The sequence below is a fragment of the Spermophilus citellus genome (genome assembly GCF_964194105.1).
Source record: "Spermophilus citellus genome assembly, chromosome: 9".
Lineage (NCBI taxonomy): Eukaryota > Metazoa > Chordata > Mammalia > Rodentia > Sciuridae > Spermophilus > Spermophilus citellus.
This window is the reverse complement of record NC_138191.1, coordinates 137,560,653-137,580,187: the sequence shown is the minus strand read 5'-3', so window position 1 is coordinate 137,580,187 and position 19,535 is coordinate 137,560,653. Positions and strand designations below refer to the sequence as shown.

Sequence of the window (19,535 nt, the reverse complement as noted above, 5' to 3'; positions counted from 1 at the left end):
CGGAGCCCTGGGCCTCACGCAGCCTGGGCCAGCGCTCTGCACGGAGCCACGCCTGCCAGCCCAGACGTTAGTTCTGAACCCTGTTATTTGGGTAGCTCATGCTCACTTGGGAGTTCGCTTCCCTATTTCATGCTGGCCTGGTTTTAGCCATCAGTATCCACCCCAGGCCAGGGAAGCCACTTTTCCTCTATTTAAAGTCCCCAGAACCAGTCACATTAGACTAGTCCACGGTGTCTTCGGAGCCTGGGCCCCCGTGCCAGCATCTGCATCAGGCACGGCCGGGGCCAGAGAGAGGGTGCAGACCTTCCTGGCCACTTGCATTCACTCCGGGGCTGGCGTGCTCCTGGCTGGTTCTCCGGTTTGCCCCTTTCCTGTTTTAAAGACTCTTGATCTTTTTTTATGTTTCGCTCTCTACCGCAGGTGGGTTCATTCTCCCTCCTTCTTCTGTATTGTTTTTCTTGTTTCATATTCAAAATCATCAGTCTTCTACGCTTTTTTTTTTCTTATTAGTCTTCAAAGAAGGAAAGTCTGGTTTTATTAAATGTGCCACTTGTCTCCATGCTGAGTATAAGGTTCACAGGAGTGAGGGTGAATGTGTGTGTGTGACACATGAATAAAACGCACCTGGGGATGCACTTAGCTTACTCAGGTTCGATCCTCGCCATCTTATTTGCCTGAACTATTGGTTTTTGTAAAGAGCACAGTAAAACCACCAGGTAAGACGATTTATTTCATCCTGTTTTACCCACCATTGCTCTGTGAATTCTGAACCTCTCGTGTGTGTGTGTGTGAGTGTGTGTGTGTGTGTGTACAGTCTTGTCACCTTGAAATACTAAAACTCTTACCCAGCCTTCCTTGGCATGGAAGTGGATTAGTTGGGTCCTTTTTCTCCTCTCCTCATCAGTCCATCAGTAGGGTCTTTTTTTGTTTTTTTGGTGGGAGGCAGGTACTGAAGATTGAACCCAGGGGTGCTTACTCCCTGAGCCACATCCCCAGCCCCCCCTTTTTTTTGAGACAGAGCCTCACTAAGTTGCTTAGGGTCTCACTAAATTGCTGAGACTGGCTTTGAGCTTGCGATCCTCCTGCCTCAGCCTCCTGAGTCACTGGGATTACAAGCCTGCACCACGACACCTGGCCCATTACTCAGGATCTGTTGACAGTTCAGGGGACCTGTTTGGGTCCTCCCTTATCACCACGCGCACCCTGTGTTTCCTTCCTAGGCTCTACTGTCCCTTCCTTCCTCCCACTGGATGGTCCTGCTTCTCTGGAGGGTGTGAGGTGAGGTGTTCCACCAGCATCCTCAGGCCAGCTGACCCCAGGCTCTGCCCCTCACTTCCTGTGGCTGATCACTGGGTTTCACCAGCCAGGACGGGTGACATTCCCCCTCCATGTGTCCCTGCCTACACTCTCGCACCATGGTGACAGAGTGCAGGGGTTCTTGTGGATTAACAGGACTATTCCGGTTCTCTTAATCACTAGGGCACATGGGAACGTGAATAATAACTCCCTCCTGGGATCCTCTCCCTCTTGTTGTAATTTTCCAGTGAGCGTTTTCAAATCAGGCTTGTATGGGTGACTTCATGGATCTTGATAGTTTAGCTGGACATAAAAATTCAGGTTTCAGAATTCCTCGCCTCTTGAAGTTACAGAACAACGCTGTTTGCAGCCTTCGGGATTTCTCTTACAGAGTCCACCGCAGGCCTGGTTCCCACTGGCCTTTCTTCTCCAGGCACCTTAGAGTTTCCCTTTGCCCCTGATGGTCTTGGATTTGTTAGACTCGGGGGTTTCTTTTTGCCTTCCCTTTGGGATCATTCACCCTTCGGGCTGAGAACTTCCTGTGGGTGGCTTTATGCCGACAGCTTCCCCTTTTCCCAGGACCACCATTAGAGGGATGCCAATGAACACTCCCATCAGAGCCCACAGAACCCATAAGAACCCACAGAGCCCAGCAGAGCCCAGCAGAGCCCACGAGAGTCCATTAGAGCCGATGAAAAGCAGCAAAGACACAGGCCACAGAAGCCCACATTAATTTAACTTGCTGGGCTTTACATGGAACCTGAGCACATCTGCTGGGGACCCCAGGGCCCTGCCAGCCTGAGTCCAGGCTTCCTGGGACGGGCAGCGGGGCGTGTGGCACTGCCCATAAATACCTATACATAACCGGCCAGACCACATCTGCAAGTAAAGAGTCAGTCGGCCAGGCTGCAGCAGTCCAGGGCCTAGCACCAGGAGGGCCTGCTCGGAGGGCAGAGGCCCACACCCACAGCTGCCTTGGTCCCAACCCAGGCTGCAGGGTGGGTCAGGGCGTCCTCAGCCCAGCTAGCCAGGTGCCTGATGTGGGCGATGCAGCCTGAGGTCCGTCCACTGCCCTGGGCTACTTGTGGCCACATGAGGCCTCCCCTCCTCACAGCCACAGGGCCCTGGCTGATGGAGAGGCTGGGCAGCTGTCTACAGCCCTCCCCTGAGACCCACAGCTGTCCACAGCCCTCTGGAGAGAGGCAGGAGTCCTAGGTCCACGTGTGTTCTCTTGCATCACCAAGGCCGGGTCCCTCAGCTGGAGCTTTGTGGCAGAGCCTCCATGGCAGGGGCTGCCTCAGCTAGTGCCTGCAGAGCTGGGTACCTGTCTGCTGGAGACTGGCCGTGTGGCCGCTGGGGCATGAGAAGAAAGGAGGGTCAGTCCTGGGGGTGGCAGCTCTTGAAACAGCCAGGTCCTGGCTGGCCCGTCCCCACCCTCCTCCCCAGCTCCACGTCAGGTCTAGATTCTGAGGTCCGGGAAGCAGAGATGTCTACTGCCAAGCCTGGACCTTTGGACTTAGCCACAACACACCCTCCCGGAAAGCCCGTGGGGCATTCCCCACCCCTTACCTGTGCCCCGTGCTGGGGACAGGCTCTCGAAGAACTGGGAGGGCCCACCTGTGAGGGGACACACAGCAGTTCACATGGGTGCCCTCATTCTTGGATGTCACTGTACTGGGGCTATGAGGCCTCACCCACCCCTGCCTGCAGGGACCCCCTCCCCAGGCACGGCCTCCTGCTCCATCTCACTCCGGCCCAAGCCCGACTCCTCCCAACGCACGCTCCCAGCCTCTCCTTTCCAGAAGGCATGAGAGGCAGGGCTGGATGGGGAGGGACTTCCCCCAGAGCTAAGCCAAGCCCACTCCCGGGCAGGGAACAGGGTTCAGGACTCCACAGGCCAAAGAGGCCCTGCCCAGAGGGGCCCAGCTTCAGAGACCTCAGCCTCCATGTCTGGGCTAGGGTGCCCCAGGGTGCACCACCACACCTGGCCACTGGGTGCCGCTGTGGACAGCGTTGTGTGCAAGCACCAGCAGGCAAGTGGCTGCCTGGTCCCCAGGACCCACCCCACTGTGGAGCCGGGCTCCCTCCTCCATGCCTCCCTCCCTTCACAGCTCTTAGGATCTGAGGCCAGGATCATCTTGGAGAGTTCAAGAAGCACTCATGTCAGGGGTCTCCAGCTGGGATCCCTGCTCAGCCCTACCAGAGCCCTGGGGTGGGCACCTCGCCTCTGTCCTCATGCCCTCTGCAGAGACCCTGCCCAACACCTGCAGCATCCCAGGCCGGGGGAGCCAACCTGGGCCAGCCAGGGGGTGTGGGCACCCCAAGCTCTGCGCGCCTGCACTGCCTCGCCCAGCCCGGCCTGTAGGGTGGGCTGTCTGGGCTCCCACTGGGTTTGTGCTGGCCCTCGAAGCTGCTGGGCTCGGGAAGGTGGGGCTGCTGGCTGGCAGTGCCCACCCTGCCCCATGGTTAAGTGGCCTGTCAGGAGCCGCGTGGACACTGTGGGTACTGGGCAGGGATGGCTGTGGTCTCTCTGGCTGGCTGCACCCACTCAGTGATATCAAGGCCAGGGACAGGTCCTCAGCCAGGGTGGGGGCCCAGTGTCTTCCCTCCCTCCCCAGGAGCACAACTCACCTTCCCGGCACGTGGGCCCCATGTAGCCATCCACGCAGTGGCACTGCCCACTGACCGGGTCACAGTCAGCCCCCACTGAACACTCACAGCGCAGGGCACAGCCGGGCCCAAAGCGGCCTTGTTTGCAATCTAAATGCAAGGGGGGAGGGGAGAGGCCTGAGCAGGTCCCTGTCTGCCGGGCTGTGGGCAGAGAGCTCGGCGAGTGAGGGCCTCGTGTCCCCTGGGAGCAGGACAGCCCCTGCCCTGTTTTCCCAACAGTGTGCTGCATCTGAGGGCTCCTGCATGGGACGGGTGCCTTCCCAGAATCACTACCCATGTTCCCGCCCAGGCTCCGGGTGGGCAGAGGGGGACCTGTGGCCGAGGCGGCTCCCCCAAGGCTCGTCAGGCCCAGGAACCCTCCAGTCAGTCCACTGTGCAGCCCCAGTAGGGCAGCCCCCACCCTTGGGTGGCCCTCCCACCCTCTCAATGCCCCCACCCCCAGCCAGCAGATAGGAACCACCTTCCACCTATCAGGGGCTTCCTCCCATGATCAAATGTCCCGGCCCCAGTAGAGGGGCCTGGGACTCTGGCAGCTGCGGGGCAGGGCAGGACCTCTACAGCTCCAGCTCTGGTGAGCACACCCTGGTGCCTGCCCCCACAAGGACCCAGGCTGGGGCCCAGAGGTCGCAGGAGGGCACGTCAGTCAGGTGGCACAGGTGGCGCTCAATCCACAGTCAATATGGAGACCCACTCCACAACCCTCCAGCAAGACCCCCACTCACCCAGGTCACACGTGGCTCCCGAGCGCCCTGGTGGGCACAGGCAGAGGCCGCTGACGGGGTCGCAGGGCGCCCCACCACTGCAGCCACACCGTTGGTGGCAGCCTTCTCCAAAGGAGCCTGGCTCACACCCTGGAGGGGACAGTGGGCTCAGCATCCCCTCTTGTCCTGCACCCAGACGGGACAGGGACAGAGTTGAGGGGCTGCCTGGGGAGCCTGTGGGGCACAGGACACTCACCCCTCTCACAGAACTGGCCGTGGAAGCCAGCTGGGCAGAAGCACTGGCCACTGACGGGGTCACAGGAGGCTCCCTGTTGACACTCACAGGCCTCCTGGCACCCAGCTCCATGGAACCCGGGGGGACAGGCTGAGGGGGGACCCCGGTTACAGGGAGCCAGAGGCAGGGGCAGCAGAAAGCTCCCAGTGGCCCAGAGAGAAGTCCCTCCCCTGTGTCCTCACGCCCCACTCCCTATGTCCCCATCCCAGTCTGACAGCCCGGCAGGGCTCACACAGGACAGCTGGGGTGTCCAACTGGGTGGCAGCCCAGACCCTGCTCCCCGAGTGACCCCAAGGAGCCACCTCTGACGTGAGAGCCTCAGTCACAAGTCAGGTCAGGCTCGACTCCAGGACCCCACGAGCAATGACATCTCGCTGTCGTAAAGCAAAGGCCAGCCCAATGGCCCACTCCGGGCCGAGGACAGCCACTGGCCACAGCCCAGCCGGCAGAGGCCCCAGCCCACGACTCACAGTGCTCGCAGGCCGGGCCATAGAAGCCAGAGCCACAGCGGCAGGCGCCCGAGGCAGGCTCACAGGTGCCGTTGTTCTGACAGGCGCACTCCAGGAGGCAGGCAGCACCGTAGCGCCCAGGGGGACAGGCTGGGAGAGGGCAGGAGGACAGCCCCTCAGGCACAGACTCGGGGGACCAGCCCCTCAGCCAGCCCTCTGTCAGCCCAGGCCCCCCAACAAGGGCCCCAAGCCCTGCTCCCTCAGGGGCACACAGGGCCACTCCCCTGCCATAGCTGCTCCTTCCTCCTGCCCACTGCTCTTGGGGACACCTCTGGCCCCTCACTCACCCTGCTCGCAGTGTGGCCCCATCCAGCCCGGGCGGCAGGAGCAGCTGCCATGGGTGCTGTGGCACAGGGCTCCGTGTCTGCAGTCACACTGGAGCTCACAGCCCGCACCAAACCGGTTCTGGGGGCAGCCTGGGGGCAGAAGACAGGTGCTGCCCAGAGCGCTGGCCAGGCTAGACTGCTCAGGCCACGCCCTGCACAGGCTCCCATTCCTTCAACGGAGGCTTCCTGGGATGTCCTGTGCCAGCCTCACTCGCCAGGCACGTGGTGCCAGAGGGACAGCAGACCCCAGGCCTGGCTGAGGGCTGAAGGGACCAGTAAGCAAGGGGCCACGCCCTCCAGAGGCTGGGAGCACCTCCCAGGCAGTGGGCGGGTCAGGAAGGCTTCCTGGAGGTGGTGGCCCTCTCCACACAGCCTCGGCCAGCCTGGGAGCCAGGGCACACCCTCCAGGCCTGTGGCCCTCCTGTTCAGAGCAGAATGCAGCCGAGGGGGACTGGGGCCCGGCATGGAGGAGAAGCAGGGCCAGGCCACCTCCTGGCGGGAGCTGGTCCCTGGGTTCTGACCTCTGGCTGCACAGGATCCCAGGGAGCCCTGAGGCTGAGGAGTTGGGGTGGGGAGACCCCCTCAGTGAGGACTAAGGGGAGCCAGGCCTGGGGACCGGGCACAGAGCGGAGAACACAAGCCACCGCACTGTCCCCCTTTTCCCTGTCTCACTGGCCTGTGCTCGGCTACCTCCTCCTGGGAGCCCTGCGCCTGGGCCTGGAGACATGGCCGGGGCCGGCTCCCCCTCAGACAGAAAGCAGCCAGCACTCTCCTTCCAGGAGGGGCTCTGGCCAGACCTGAAGCCCCCACTGGCCACAGGGACACTGCCAAATCACTAGGTGGCCTGAGCCTCTAGCCAGTAGGGGGAGGCAGGGGCTGGGGTGGGACGGGGCCCTGTCCACCCAGCAGGGCAGTACTGGCCGTACAGCAAGGGTGCTGCCCTCCGCCCACAGGGTCCTTTTGGGAGCCCATGGTGGCTTTGGGGACAGGCTGGGAGAGGGCAGGAGGACAGTCGCTCAGGCACCGTTGTCTGAGTTCACCCCACTGACCTCCCATGGTTAATGGAGGGACATCGGTGTGGTGCCCCTGTGCCACCCCCATGGACACTCACCATGCTCACAGTGGGTGCCAGTCCTCCCCGGTGGGCAGATGCAAGTGCCGGTCACAGGGTCACAGGTGGCCCCCTGCCCGCATGCACACACATGGGCACAGCTGAGGCCAAAGTGGCCTGGTGGACAGGCTGCCAGGAAGGGGGCCGATGAGTTGGCAGACCCCAGCCGTGCCCTGCCCGGGGACTGCCCTTCTCTCCCTGTCACCGGCAGGCTCTGCTGGGAGCTGGGCTCTGAGGTGACTCACGCCACCCCTCCCACCCCAGCTCCCCCGGCCCCAGACAGGGAGAGTCTCCATGAGTCAGGAGAAAGGCCCCTCCTTGGCAGCACCAGTGACCACAGCTGCAGCTGGGGACAGTAGGATCCCATTGCTGTCCTACAGAGAGGGTTGCTGGCCTCTCTGCCACACAGGTTAGCTCAGCCTGGACCAGCAAGAGCAGGTCAGAGAGGCGGTCAGGGTGGTGCCTAGGAAACGGTCCTCCTGCGGGCTGGCTGGCAGGGCCTTGCTCCCCAGAGATGCAGGAAGAGCCCAGGCCTATAGCTGGCCACTCACTCAGACTGCAGTCAGCTCCGAGGAACCCGGCAGGACAGTGGCAGGCCCCTGTGGCTGCGTCACAGGAGCCCCCGTTCTGACACCCACACTCCTGTCCACAGCCTGGACCGTAGCGCCCAGGTGGGCATCCTGTAGGGACAGGAGCCACTGCCAGGGGCTGGGAGCTGGAGGCTGACCCCCAGCAGCCCTGAGCTGAGCATGGCAGCCCCCACATGCCTCCTCCAACCCCCTCAGGCAGAGGCCGTCCAGGGCGGGCAGGCCACCAGGCCTCAGGGGGCACTCACGTTTCTGGCAGCCAGTGCCGTGGTAGCCGGCCATGCACACGCAGGCCCCTGTGGCAGGGTGGCAGGCCTGGGTCTTGCCAGGACACTGGCACAGGTGCCTACAGTCCTCTCCAAAAGTGCCGGGCCAGCAGGCTGGGTGAGTGGGGTGGGGTGGGGTCAGTCCTGGCCAGCCTCAGGAATGGGCAGCCTGTCCAGGGGTGCCCCAAGCCGGGCAGCACCTACCCTGCTCACAGCCAGGCCCGGTGAAGCCAGGAGGACAGTGACACTCCCCAGTGACGTGGTGGCAGGAGGCCCCAGGTGGGCAGCGGCAGCTCTGGACACAGGCCTCCCCGAACCAACCGTGTGGGCAGGCTGCGGGAAGGGCGTGGGCTGGGAAGACTCCCGTCAAGGCCACGGCGGGGAGCCCTGGGGCCAGACTGGGCTGCAGGCCGCCACCCTGGGCAGGACCGTCCCTCCTTAGCCAGGGGCCCCGTGAGCCGGCCACACTGGGGGCTGCACTCACCATCCTCACACCGTGAGCCCCTCCATCCTGGGGGGCAGCGGCAGGCCCCTGTGACATGGTGGCAGGCTCCCCGACGACAGGTGCAGCGCTCCTCACAGTGAGCCCCGAAGGTGCCCTCAGCACAAGCTGTGGGCAAGGAGACAGATGGGAGGCAGAGCCCTCTGTGCCCCCTGCCCCATGAGAGAAGGGTGGACAGGGATTCAGGAGCCCAGGCTCGGCCACAGGGCCCAAGGCAGGGGGGAGAAGCGACTGGACCAGCTGAGAGCACAGGCCAAGCAGGCCCACCCCAGCCCAGGGCAAAGTGAGGCTCCCCAGCCCGGTCAGCCTGGGCCCCCGGGTCCAGACCCCCCACGGGGCCTTGTAGCTCAGACAGCAGCCCCCCCACCTCCATGGTGAGGACCACTCTGCGTCCTCATCTGGGTGAGGCTGAGAGGGCCCTTGGCAGCCCAGCAGGGCTCCCAGCTTCCTGCCCCGCTCACGTCTCTGGCACTTGTCCCCAGTCCAGCCAGCAGGGCAGAGGCAGCGGCCCGTGTGCCGGTCACAGAGGCCTCCACTGAGGCAGCCGCAGCTGAGCTGACAGCCAGCTCCGTAGTGTCCGGGGAGGCATTCTGCAGCAGTGGGGCAAGGATGAGGGTCCTGGCCCTGGGGCAGGGGTGTGTCCAAGACCAGGCTCCTACCTCCTTGGAGACCAACCTCAGGAGAGGCACCCAGGACCACCCCCAGGTGCTGCCCTCTGGCCTGGGAGTCCTCCTGGGCCACCCAAGCTTACCATTCTCACAGGCCAGGCCGGACCAGCCCTCTGCACACGTGCAGCGGCCTGAGACAGGGTCACAGCTCCCTCCGTTCTGGCAAAGGCAGGCTTGTCGGCAGCCCTGGCCATACTGGCCAGCGGGACAGGCTGGTGTTGGGGAGAGGGAGCAGTCTACTGTCCAGCTAGCAGCACCCTGGCTCTGCTGGCTCCTGGCACCCTCACAAGCCCAAAACAGACCGGGGGTGGGGACCTCGACTGACCCCAGGCCCAGTCAGGACCCCCCAGTCTGGGGGGCACAACACTGAAGCGACCCCCTTATTCTCTCCCATAGGGCCAGGGGCTTCTGGGAGTGAACAGGCCCACCCCTGCCTGGATGCCAGCACCCCACACCGTGAGCCCGCAGGGCTTGACCAGAGACTGGACTCCTGGGCAGGGCTTACCCTGCAGGCAGGTGGGCCCCATCCAGCCGGGGGCACAGTGGCACTGCCCGTGGACGGGGTCACAGGAGGCCCCATTAAAGCAGGTGCAGGGCTGGCTGCAGTTAAGGCCGTAGGTAAGAGCTGGGCAAGCTGCCAGGGAAAGGGGTGGTCAGGGCTGAGGAGGGCCACCAGAGGGCGTCAGCAGGAGGCTCGGGCACTGGGCAGGTCTGGTAACCCCCCGTCCCTCTGGCCTGGGACTCCCTCTCAGACTGGGTCCTCAAGAGCGAGTGACTGCCTGACTGCAGGGAACACCCAGGGTGGGGACCCGGTGAGCCTCCTGTGGAGGTCCCGGGCCCTCCTACAGGCTGCGCAGGGCCTCACGCACTCTGGGTGCAGCGGGGTCCCTGGCGGCCTGGCGGGCAGAGGCAGGAGCCGTTCACGTGGTCGCAGGCGGCCTCCGCGGAGCAGTTGCAGGCGCCACGGCAGTCCAATCCAAAGAAGCCAGCTGGGCAGGCTGCAGAGGCAGGGTGGTGTGAGCCCAGAGGTCAGGGGACGCGCCCTGCCCTGCCCTGCCCTGGAGACTCCTTGGGCCAGCAGCCAGAGCCCAGCTCACCTCGCTCACAGAAGCTTCCCCTCCAGCCTGCTGGGCAGGTGCAGGCCCCGCTGACGTGGTCACAGGCTGCCCCGTGCTCACACTGGCACTGGTGCCCACAGCCTGGTCCAAAGTATCCTGGGGGACACCCTGAGACACCCAGCCCCAGCCCACTGTCATCCAGGGGGCCAAGGGCCTGAGCAGGCCCCCAGAACTGGCAGCAGGGCCGGTTCCCCAGGGAAGCCCCTCACGTGGCTCCTCCCCCGCCCCCCCAGGGGTGGTGAGATACCCAGAGGTCACCTTCAGACCTGGGCCACCCCTAGGACAACCCGCCCAGCTCCCTGGGCCCTCCCACCTGGGAAACACACACAGCGCCAAGCGCCACGGCCCAGGCGCCAGGTGTCCTGTGCAGGCCCTGCTTGGGTCTTCTGCCTGACCTGGGCAGGTGGGGCCGGGCATGCTCGGTGGGGGCAGGCAGGCAGGCACTGTGTGCACATGCAGATGTGTGCCCCTCCCAGCACGCCCGTGCACCGCACGCCCGTGCACACTCCGGGGCAGGGCCAGGACCCCCAGGACTCACGCTGCTCGCACCGTGGGCCCACGTAGCCAGCCTCACACAGGCACAGGCCACTGATGGCATCACAGCTCCCGTGGCCTGTGGTGCAGTTGCAGGGGTAGCCGCAGTCGGGTCCCCAGTGCCCACTGTCACAGGCTGCAACAGAGCCCAAGATTGCCCTGCGCAGGCCCGGTGGAGTCCACAGGCTCTGCAACCAGGTGGGGGCCCAGGAGCAGGAAGCGGAGGGACAACCGGGAGCACAGGCAGAGTCTCCGTACCTCTCTGACAACGCAGGCCAGTCCAGCCAGGGGCACAGCTGCAGCGCCCAGTGGCCGGGTGGCAGTGCCCATCGTTGCCACAGGAGCACCTCGTCTGGCAGCCAGGTCCAAACCAGCCTGCTGGGCAAGCTGTAGGCAGTGGAGGAAGGTGAGGGCGGTGGCCAGCACACCCACCAGGCCACCGCCGGGGGCTGAGGTCAGGTGTGAGCCACTCACCGTCCTGACAGCGGCTGCCCACGAAGCCGGGGAGGCACAGGCAGGCTCCCGTCGCGGGGTCACAGCGGGCACCGTGCTCGCACACAGGGCAGATCTCCTGGCAGCCGAGCCCCCAGTGGCCCTCAGGACAATCTAGTGCCCCCAGCACCAGTCAGTCTCCCTCCCTGCCCTAGCTGGCAGGTCAGCGTGTGCCTGGCACCACACTGACCCCCTGGAGCAGGCCAGGAGGGGAAGCAGGCTTCCCATCTGAGGCTGCCAGGAGAGGAGGGGCTGCGTCCTCAGGGCCCTGGGCACCTCCTGGGGCTGCAGGGCACCACCCACAGCAGTGAAGCCCCAGTTCCAGGGATGGCTCAACAGACAAAGAGGGCAGCCAGAGGGAGAGGCCAGATCTCCACGCAGTGCGCTGCCTGTCTGGGGGGACTCTGCAGGCCCCAGGCTCCCTGCCCACACCAGGCTCAGTCCAGCACAGTTCCTGAAGCTTCTGTCGAGGGCCTGGGATCTGTATGGCCTGTGACAGGGTCCCCAAAGATGGCCCAGGGGTCTTCAAGTATGGTCCAGCAGGGATCTTTGAACACAGCCCCAAGCTGACCCCACCTGCAGCCCAGGAAGGAGTGGTCTGAGGGTGCTGCCGCCACTCACCTGCCCCACAGTCCTCTCCGGTCCTGCCTGGTGGACACAGGCACTGCCCTGTGATCCGGTGGCAAGAGGCACCCCCACAGGAGCAGGAGCCTGAGCAGTTCACACCGAATGTCCCCTCTGGGCACTCTGCAGGAGGGACAGTAGGGGCCTCAGCCACCCCATGAGAGGCTGCCCAGCCAGGCAGTCTTCCCTGCCCTCTGAGGCTCCTGGCATCAATACCCCCCGCCCGGGGCCCAGACACCTGCTCCAGCTCCAGCAGAGGCCGCTGGACACTGGGAGCTGGGCCCAGGAGCAGTCCTTTACCTTGTGGGTAAAGGACTGGGGCAGGTCAGGTGCAGGGCAGCAGGAGGGCAAGGTGCCTTTCAGGTGGAAGCCACAGCCGTCAAACCCAGACAGGGCCCCAGACAGTGCCCCGGGAAGGGTGGCAACCTTGCATTCCTCCTCCCCCATGGAGACCTGCCCGGGGTGTGCCAGTCCCGTCTCCCCACCCCCCAGCCAGCTGGGGACACCCCCACAGCCTCAGCCCCAGGGGCTGGGGGAGGATTTGCATCCACCTGGTGACCCGGGGTGGGAAAGAACAGTGGCCAGAATGCTCTGCACACTGAGAGTGGGCCCGAAGGCCTCGGGTCCCCCACCCCACCACTCAGTAGGAGCAGAGAGCAGCAACGCAGAGCCCCTATACCCTGGACAGGACCCCGCAAGGCCCCCAGCAGGGTCTCAGGAGATGTGTGGTACCCTGGAGCCCAACTCTGCCCTGGGAGGCCTGCAGTGGCTGCTCCCCACACCTGCCCTGCCCTCGGGCCCAAGTCCAGGCTCCTGGCCCCAGGAGGACAGTGCCTGAGTCTGGGGTGGGAAGTCCGGGCAGGGGAGGCATCCCACTGCCCTGGAGAGCCAGCGGCCCTGATAAGGTGGACTGCAGGCCAAGGCACAGGTGGGCACCCAGCATTTGGGCACCCTCTAGAGGATCGGGTGCACGAGGCAAGCACCAGGGGTAGCACACACCTGGACCAGAGAAGAGGGCCCAGCGCTACCGGGGAAGCAGCCTCCCCAGCTCCTATGGGCAGACGTGGTGGACGGCAAGTTTCCAGGCCCACAGAGGGAACGCCAACTCTACAAAAGTGTGTGTCCATTCCCGTGGCCATCCTGAGGCCACTGCAGGCTTTTAAATTTAAAAAGTTAAAAAAGAAAGTGGTGGGAGATAGGGAGGGCCAGAAGGGCCTCTTAGCAGATGGGCCAGCAGGGTGGGTGGACAGGCCTCCTCACTGGGCCCTGGCAGGCAGTGAGTCTAGACGGGGTGGATACAAGGGATGGCAGGCCGCAAGGGAGTGTGCCCATGTGCCTGTGTGCCCATGTGCCTGTGTGCCCATGCACATGCCTGCCCGTCCAGCGTGTGTGTGTGTGTGTGTGTGTGTGTGCACGCATGTCAGGTTGTCCAGAGGACCTCAGTCCTTCAGTATGACCCAGCTCCCGTGGCAATTGCAATCAGGTAGGAAAATGGACACTCAGCTGCTGACTGTGGCCTGAGACCACAGAGTTCCTGTGAGTCCACTCAGGTCTGGGGACTCCAGGCTGGGCTCTGAGCCTGTGCTGTCCCTCCTGTACCAACAGGACCAAAGAGCCTTTGACAGCGTCTTTGCCTCAGAGGAACTGGCCTGGGTCAGATGGAGACATCGAGCCTCAGGTCACCTGGCCCAGGTGGCTGAGGGTCCTTAAGCCAACATGGTGCCCTCTCAAGGCACGCTGTCCAGGCCAGGCTGCTAACAGGTCAGGGTGCTGGACAGCCAGACCCCCAGGGACACCTGAGAATCGGCGTCATGATCCATATCCCAGGTGGCCATTATGACCTCCTCTTCTAGCTGCCACATAACGTGGGGCCCCCAGGCTCTGTGTTCCTCACGTGCCTGAGCCACAAGATCCACAGGGAGGGGCCTCCATCTCTGCCTCCGTGGCCCCTCTGGGAGAAGGCCCTTGGAGACTCCCCAGGGCAGCTGCCACCTCTGCTCCCGGTGGCTGCTCACACTCGAGCCTGCTGCCCCGGGCTCCCGTGCACGGCGCTCCCCGTCCCGGTGGAAGGGAGGAGTGCCCAGGTGCTTCCTCAGAGGCACTGACCCTTCCTCTGAGCCAGACCTGGGCAGACAGGCAGCTGCTGCCCCGAGCAGCTCCTCAGACACAGACCAGTGGCCTGCCACTGCCTGATGAGGGAGGGGACACCATAGGTAAAGGTGCCGCAGCCGGCCATCCTCCAGCTGAGCAGCACTTCTGGGAGTCAGCCTCTGCAAGGGGCCAGATGGCCTCCAGCACTGGCTCCCCCTGGGGCCAGCCTCACCTTGACCACAGTCCTGCCCCTGGTAGCCAGCAGGACACTGCTCCCGACACTCGCCGCTCACAGGATCACAGGCCACGCCTGGGGGACAGGTGCACGTATGCTGGCATCCTGGCCCGAAGAAGCCTGGCTCGCACTCTGCAGGGTGAGGGGCACCAGAGGGGTGGATGGGTTCGGCCGCCTTCTCAGTGGGCCCCCCACACACCATGCTCACCTGCCTGACACCGCCTGCCCCAGGAGCCCCCCCCCCATGCTCACCTGCCTGACACCGCCTGCCCCAGGAGCCCCCCACCCTGCCATGCTCACCTGCCTGACACCGCCTGCCCCAGGAGCCCCCCACCCTGCCATGCTCACCTGCCTGACACCGCTTGCCCCAGGAGCCCCCCACCCTGCCATGCTCACCTGCCTGACACCGCCTGCCCCAGGAGCCCCCCCCCCCATGCTCACCTGCCTGACACCGCCTGCCCCGGAAGCCAGCCTTGCAGGAGCAGGTGCCATCTCTCCGGTCACAGGACTGCGTGTGGGACTGTTCGCAGAGGCACTCCTCGGAGCAGCCCGGCCCGAAGGCCCAGGGCGGGCAGGCTACACCCACATAGTCATGAGAGGGCTGCCCACGGCACCCCCTGTCCCCAACACAGGGTGAAGGTGATGGGCCTCTGTGGCTGTGCCCCTTGGGGGACGTGTCTGGGAATCGGGGCACCTCTCGGAGCACCTCTTCTCATGCCCAGGGGGCTGAAGCCAGTGTGTCCACTTGACAGATGAGCCCCAGGGTCTTTGAAGTTTAGGGACTTGCCCGGGTCCCACCACTTCCCCTAGGCAGGGGGCACACTCCTTTGCAGATGAAGGAGGGAGCTTCTCTGCCTCTCCTGTCAAGCCTCTGTCCCTTTCCTGCCTGCCTGTGGCCCCTGGGGCTGTGTGACCACCAGGCCCGGGAGGACGCTCAGGCCTCTGCCCTCCCACCTCTCTGGGCTGGGGCTGGGGGTGCCACAGGCTGGGGACAGCCCAGTTGCAGTGGAGGACATGGATTGGCATTCCCAGATCAGGAACAGAACCTGGACCCCGGCTGGCAGTGTGTGGCTGGCACAGGACGAGGACTGCCCGCCCCCCACACAGCAGTCAGCTCAGACATCGCAGGGGCAGCAGGACTCACCCAGGTGGCAGAAGCGGCCATAGAGCCCCGGGTCACAGAGGCAGGCTCCGTAGAGGCGGTGACATCGGCCCCGGTTGGCACAGTGGCATTTCTTGCGACAGTGTTTGCCATAGAAGCCCTTGGGGCAGCCTGAGGGTGGGGGCCCAGTGAGACTCACAGAGTGACCCCTATCTAAGGGACATGCAGGCCTAGTCCAGCGTAAGAGTCAGGAGCAGCATCTGCCAGGGGCATGAGATGGATCTCCTAGATGAGGCCACCAGCTGGGTCAGCCAGGACCCCCAGGGTCCGTGACAAGGATGGGTGGCCAAGTCCATCCCCCAGCACACCCCTGAGGGACTGGAGCTCGTGTCCAGTGCTCCAGCACCTGACCACACCTGGAGCACCAAACCCGACCTCCCTGCCTCAAAGCAGGAAGGACACAAGGCCCCTCCAGGCCAAGGCCCAGCCCAAACCTCAGGAGGCCCCGGGCAGCTCTGTCCTTCCCAAAGCGCTTCCCTCTGGCTCTGCCCTGCCCTGTCCTTCCTCCCATTCAACTGGCTATAGTGGGTTAAAGGTGGACCCCAAGAGCTTGTCCACGTCCTCGTCCCCAGGCTCTCAGGATGAGACGGCCCTGCACTGCCCAGCCGGACCTAAATCCAATGACCAGCGTCAGGGTCCAGGCAGGCGGGTTTGAGACAGGAAGAGGAAGGCAGGGGGCAGAGGCAGGGCCCTGTGAAGTCTCGAGCAGAGACCACAGCCAAGGGGAGCCTGTGGCCTGGGAAACCAACAGCACCCTGAAAACTCACCTTCCTGTCTCCGGGGACAGCCCTCCCTCCGCTGACCTGCACAGGAGCACTCACTAGCAGGGCCTCTGGTGGCCCTCCACAGGACACCCCAAGACCCGTCTCTGGGAGGCCAGGTGGATAACGCAAAGCAGAAGCACTGAGATTCAGATCCTCACCTGCCAGGTGTGCCCCGCCTACACCCACCTGTGCACTCCGGCCCCCAAGTCATGGGATGGTCAGCCTCTGCGTGACAGTGACGGCAGAGGAGGGGGAAAGGACAGCAGGGACGCTGACCACGGGGAAGAGTTAGAAAGCCACATGGCAGCCTGGGGACTCCATTGCCCCCGAACAACCAGCCCGCAGAGCCCAGCATGTGCCACAAAGAGCGTGGGGGTCAGTGTCTGTCAACTGTGCCTCCTCTCGCTCAGGCAGGAAGTGAACTGGCATCCCCTCCTCTCCAGCCAAAAGGGCAGGCCCGGAAGGTCTGAAGGCCCAGAGACCAGCGTTATCTCCTAGGAAACTTATTTCCGCGGGCCCTGATTTCTCCATAAACTGAGATAGCCGAGATCACCCCACGCAGGGTCACCCCCACGGCCACCAGCCCAGGCAGAACACCCTCTTGCACACCCCAGCCAGCCAACAGCCAGCTCTACTTGAATGCTTCCAGGAACAGCAGGCTCACTACCTACCCACCGTGCCCACTGCAAAGACATCATCCCTCAAGCCTATACCATCTAGAGTCAAGCCCTGGAAGAGGAGCAACACTGAAAAATGAAGGCTGTCCCACTGAATGGCCTCCTTCCCTCCCAGCCTCAGCCCTGGAGGCAGGGGCAGGGGTCTGAGCTAGGACTGCATTCACGGCTCCTGAGCACAGCAGTGCCTAGGAGGATGCAGGCGGGGAGGGTGGTGGCACATGCCCCTGCCCCCTTGCCCCAGGGGCTGCACGCACCGTCCTCACAGTGAGTCCCGCTGACACCTGGGGGACAGCGGCAGGCACCCGTCACAGGATCGCAGGTCCCTCCGTTCTGGCAGCCACAGGGGGAGCTGCAGTTCTTTCCAAAGGTGTCCGGGGGACAAGCTACGGGGGAGAGGGAAGCACCAGGGTCAGTGGCCAGTGGGACCCTGGACCCAGAGTCCGCCCCACCCTGGACACTCAGCAAACCTGACCGCGGCAACTCTGTGGCTAGAGCAATTTGTGCTAGGCGTCCACCACACTGCGGCAGAGACCCTACGACCGCCAACCTCTCCCTCCAACGAAAAGACTCGGGTCCTTCTGAACCAGCCCTTTCAAACCAGGCATTGCCCGTGGCCCTGGAGAAGAGCCCTGACCTCCAGGGCCACCCTGCTCTGGGGTGCTGGGCAGGGAGTGGACGGCTCTGGACCGAGGGAGTTTGAAAGTGCTTTAGCTACTAGCTTGCCGTGTGGCCCCCGGGTCCCTGCTCCCGGGGGACGCAGGACATCCTGGCTACCTACACCAGAGAAGCCCCCCACCACTCCCTTCCCAGACGCCCCTGCCCCGGGTGCCTTGGGGTATGGCTGCAGCTGAGCCCCTGGAGACTGAGGCGGAGCCTCATACGCCGGGGGCTTGTCCCTGGGCAGTACCAAGCAGTGCCCGGCACAGATGCAGGCCGAACTTATCAAGAAACGAGGAATGCACGGATGGACGGACCCACTCAAGTCCCCTGCCCAGGGCTCCCAGGAGGAGCAACACCGAGTGGGCTGCCCTCAGGTCTGGGCCCAGAGGCCCCCTGCCCGGCGCCCAGCCCTGCCCATGGCCTCACTCTCATTGCAGACGAGCCCGGTCCAGCCCTCGGGGCAGTCGCAGCCGTCCAGGCCTGGGAGGCAGGTCCCTCCGTTCATGCAGTCGTCGCAGGTCAAGCTGCAATCCTGGCCGAAAGTGTCACCCAGGCAGACTGGGGTGGACAGAGAGGGACTCAGAGCCTGGCCCCAGCCTCGTTCCCTGCCTGGGCTTGGCAGGCACAGGGGCTGGACTCGGGCCCTTGGGTCAGGAAGAGGACCAAGGCACACCCTTAGCCGGGAGGATCCACAGCATGAGGTGGGATGAGCCAGGCAAGCCGACTTGGGAGCCAGGGACCTGCTCTAGCCCCCATTGGGCTGTGCAAACTAGGCAAGGAGCTGCACTTCTGTGGGCCCCGGCAGCTCCCTCCATATACCCAAGGCCACAGGGTGAAGGAGCCTGGTTGGCTGTCCCTGAGGACAGGAGCACCAAGCCGGGCCCCTCACCAAACTTCTCAGTGAGCGTGTGCTCTCCCCGCAGCTCCGCCTCCTCCTTCTCCTCCTCGGCCCCAGAGTCGTCCTGGAAGAGCTGCGGCAGCCCGTCCCGCAGCACCGCGATGTGGGGCAGGGGCCGCACGAAGGGCAGCTGGCCATCCAGGTCCACCGTGGGCTCCTCCAGAGCTGCGGAGGGACACAGAGGCCCAGAGTCCCGGCTGCCCCCTGATGTCCCCTCACCTGGTCAGGGCCCAGCTAGACCCTGTGCACTTGGCCCTGGGAGATGCCTGTGTGGCCTGCTCCCTTCCCCACCCCCACATTAGGGGGCAGCACCACGCGGGGCCACGCAGGCCCAGGAGGCAAGGGTGTGGGGCCAGCCACAGTGGCACAGGGGTGCCGGGAGGGGAGACTCACGGGTGCATCCCCTGCGGTCCTCGTCCAGCCGGTAGCCGGCCTCGCAAGAGCACTGGAAGGAGCCGGCCATGTTGGTGCAGTGGTGCTCGCAGCCTCCGTGGCCGGAGGCGCACTCGTCAACGTCTGCGGGAAAATGGGACCACTTGGACTGTGCGCCTGGGTCAGAACCTCAGGGGCCACGCCAGTCCTGGCCCTGCTTGCTGGACGGAGCCGAGCAGCTGTCTCCCTAAGCTGGCTGGTAACACCACTGCGGCCTCTCCCACTGTCCTCACCCCCAGGGGCAGAGTGACACCAGACACCGCCTGAGGGCGGCCACAATGGGAGAGAAACTCAGGGAGCAGCCAGGACTGCAGGTCCAGCCCCGGAGAGTGGCCAGGGACCCCAGGCCAGAGGGAGGGAGGGCGGGTCAGCACGCTGCAGTCGGCAGGCACTCCAGGAATGCCGGGGGGGCACAAGACGGGCACCATGGGAGGGCTGCGCTGGCCTGTCCTTGCCCTAGTCGCCCAGCTGCCCGCGGGCCGGCAGGCGCTCACCCTCACAGCTGCAGCCATCGGTGCTGAGCCGGTAGCCGGCGTAGCAGCCACACTCGTACCCGCCGGGGCTGTTGGCGCAGACCTGCTGGCAGCACGGGGAGTCGGCACAGTCGTCAACGTCTGCAGGGCACACGGCAGGCCACTGGCACCCGGCGCCTCCACACCTGCCCCACAGCCCCACAGACCGCCCTGCACACGCTCACCACACGCCCACACAGCTACACACGCCTTCAGCCTCCTGCCCTCCAACCACTGTGCACATGGCCACGTCACCTCCACACACACCTGCGACAGCCACACTGCCTCACGCCTACACCCAGGGGCACGCACCTGCACACAGACACACACAATCACAGTCACACACCTGCACAAAGCCACACACGGCACACAACTACACACACCTGCACACGACCACACACTGCA

The 19,535-nt window shown here is 64.4% G+C and overlaps 1 protein-coding gene across 12 annotated transcripts in view; it reads right to left on the bottom strand.

The window, feature by feature from the left end:
* Positions 1-2,014: 2,014 nt before the first annotated feature.
* Positions 2,015-19,535, bottom strand: part of MEGF6 (multiple EGF like domains 6) — a 94,663-nt gene continuing 77,142 nt past the window's right edge. For 5 of the 12 annotated variants that reach the window (XM_081305746.1, XM_081305752.1, XM_081305751.1 and 2 more), the window contains 29 exons: positions 19,113-19,232; positions 18,580-18,702; positions 18,178-18,351; positions 17,715-17,846; positions 16,883-17,011; positions 15,170-15,298; positions 14,467-14,601; positions 14,023-14,157; positions 11,697-11,822; positions 11,058-11,189; positions 10,842-10,970; positions 10,588-10,719; positions 10,029-10,157; positions 9,801-9,929; positions 9,437-9,565; positions 9,015-9,143; positions 8,725-8,853; positions 8,246-8,371; positions 7,966-8,094; positions 7,744-7,875; positions 7,460-7,588; positions 6,909-7,037; positions 5,759-5,887; positions 5,433-5,561; positions 4,924-5,052; positions 4,689-4,817; positions 3,928-4,056; positions 2,866-2,913; positions 2,015-2,649 (listed from right to left, as the gene is read on the bottom strand). In XM_081305746.1, coding sequence (XP_081161872.1) covers positions 2,594-2,649; positions 2,866-2,913; positions 3,928-4,056; positions 4,689-4,817; positions 4,924-5,052; positions 5,433-5,561; positions 5,759-5,887; positions 6,909-7,037; positions 7,460-7,588; positions 7,744-7,875; positions 7,966-8,094; positions 8,246-8,371; positions 8,725-8,853; positions 9,015-9,143; positions 9,437-9,565; positions 9,801-9,929; positions 10,029-10,157; positions 10,588-10,719; positions 10,842-10,970; positions 11,058-11,189; positions 11,697-11,822; positions 14,023-14,157; positions 14,467-14,601; positions 15,170-15,298; positions 16,883-17,011; positions 17,715-17,846; positions 18,178-18,351; positions 18,580-18,702; positions 19,113-19,232 — 3,635 coding nt within the window. In that variant the 3' untranslated portion in view covers positions 2,015-2,593. Of the gene's footprint in view, positions 2,650-2,865; positions 2,914-3,359; positions 3,434-3,927; positions 4,057-4,688; positions 4,818-4,923; positions 5,053-5,432; positions 5,562-5,758; positions 5,888-6,908; positions 7,038-7,459; positions 7,589-7,743; positions 7,876-7,965; positions 8,095-8,245; positions 8,372-8,724; positions 8,854-9,014; positions 9,144-9,436; positions 9,566-9,800; positions 9,930-10,028; positions 10,158-10,587; positions 10,720-10,841; positions 10,971-11,057; positions 11,190-11,696; positions 11,823-14,022; positions 14,158-14,466; positions 14,602-15,169; positions 15,299-16,882; positions 17,012-17,714; positions 17,847-18,177; positions 18,352-18,579; positions 18,703-19,112; positions 19,233-19,535 lie in introns of all 12 variants that reach the window. The other 7 variants (XM_081305753.1, XM_081305749.1, XM_081305748.1 and 4 more) reach the window with 5 other exon arrangements.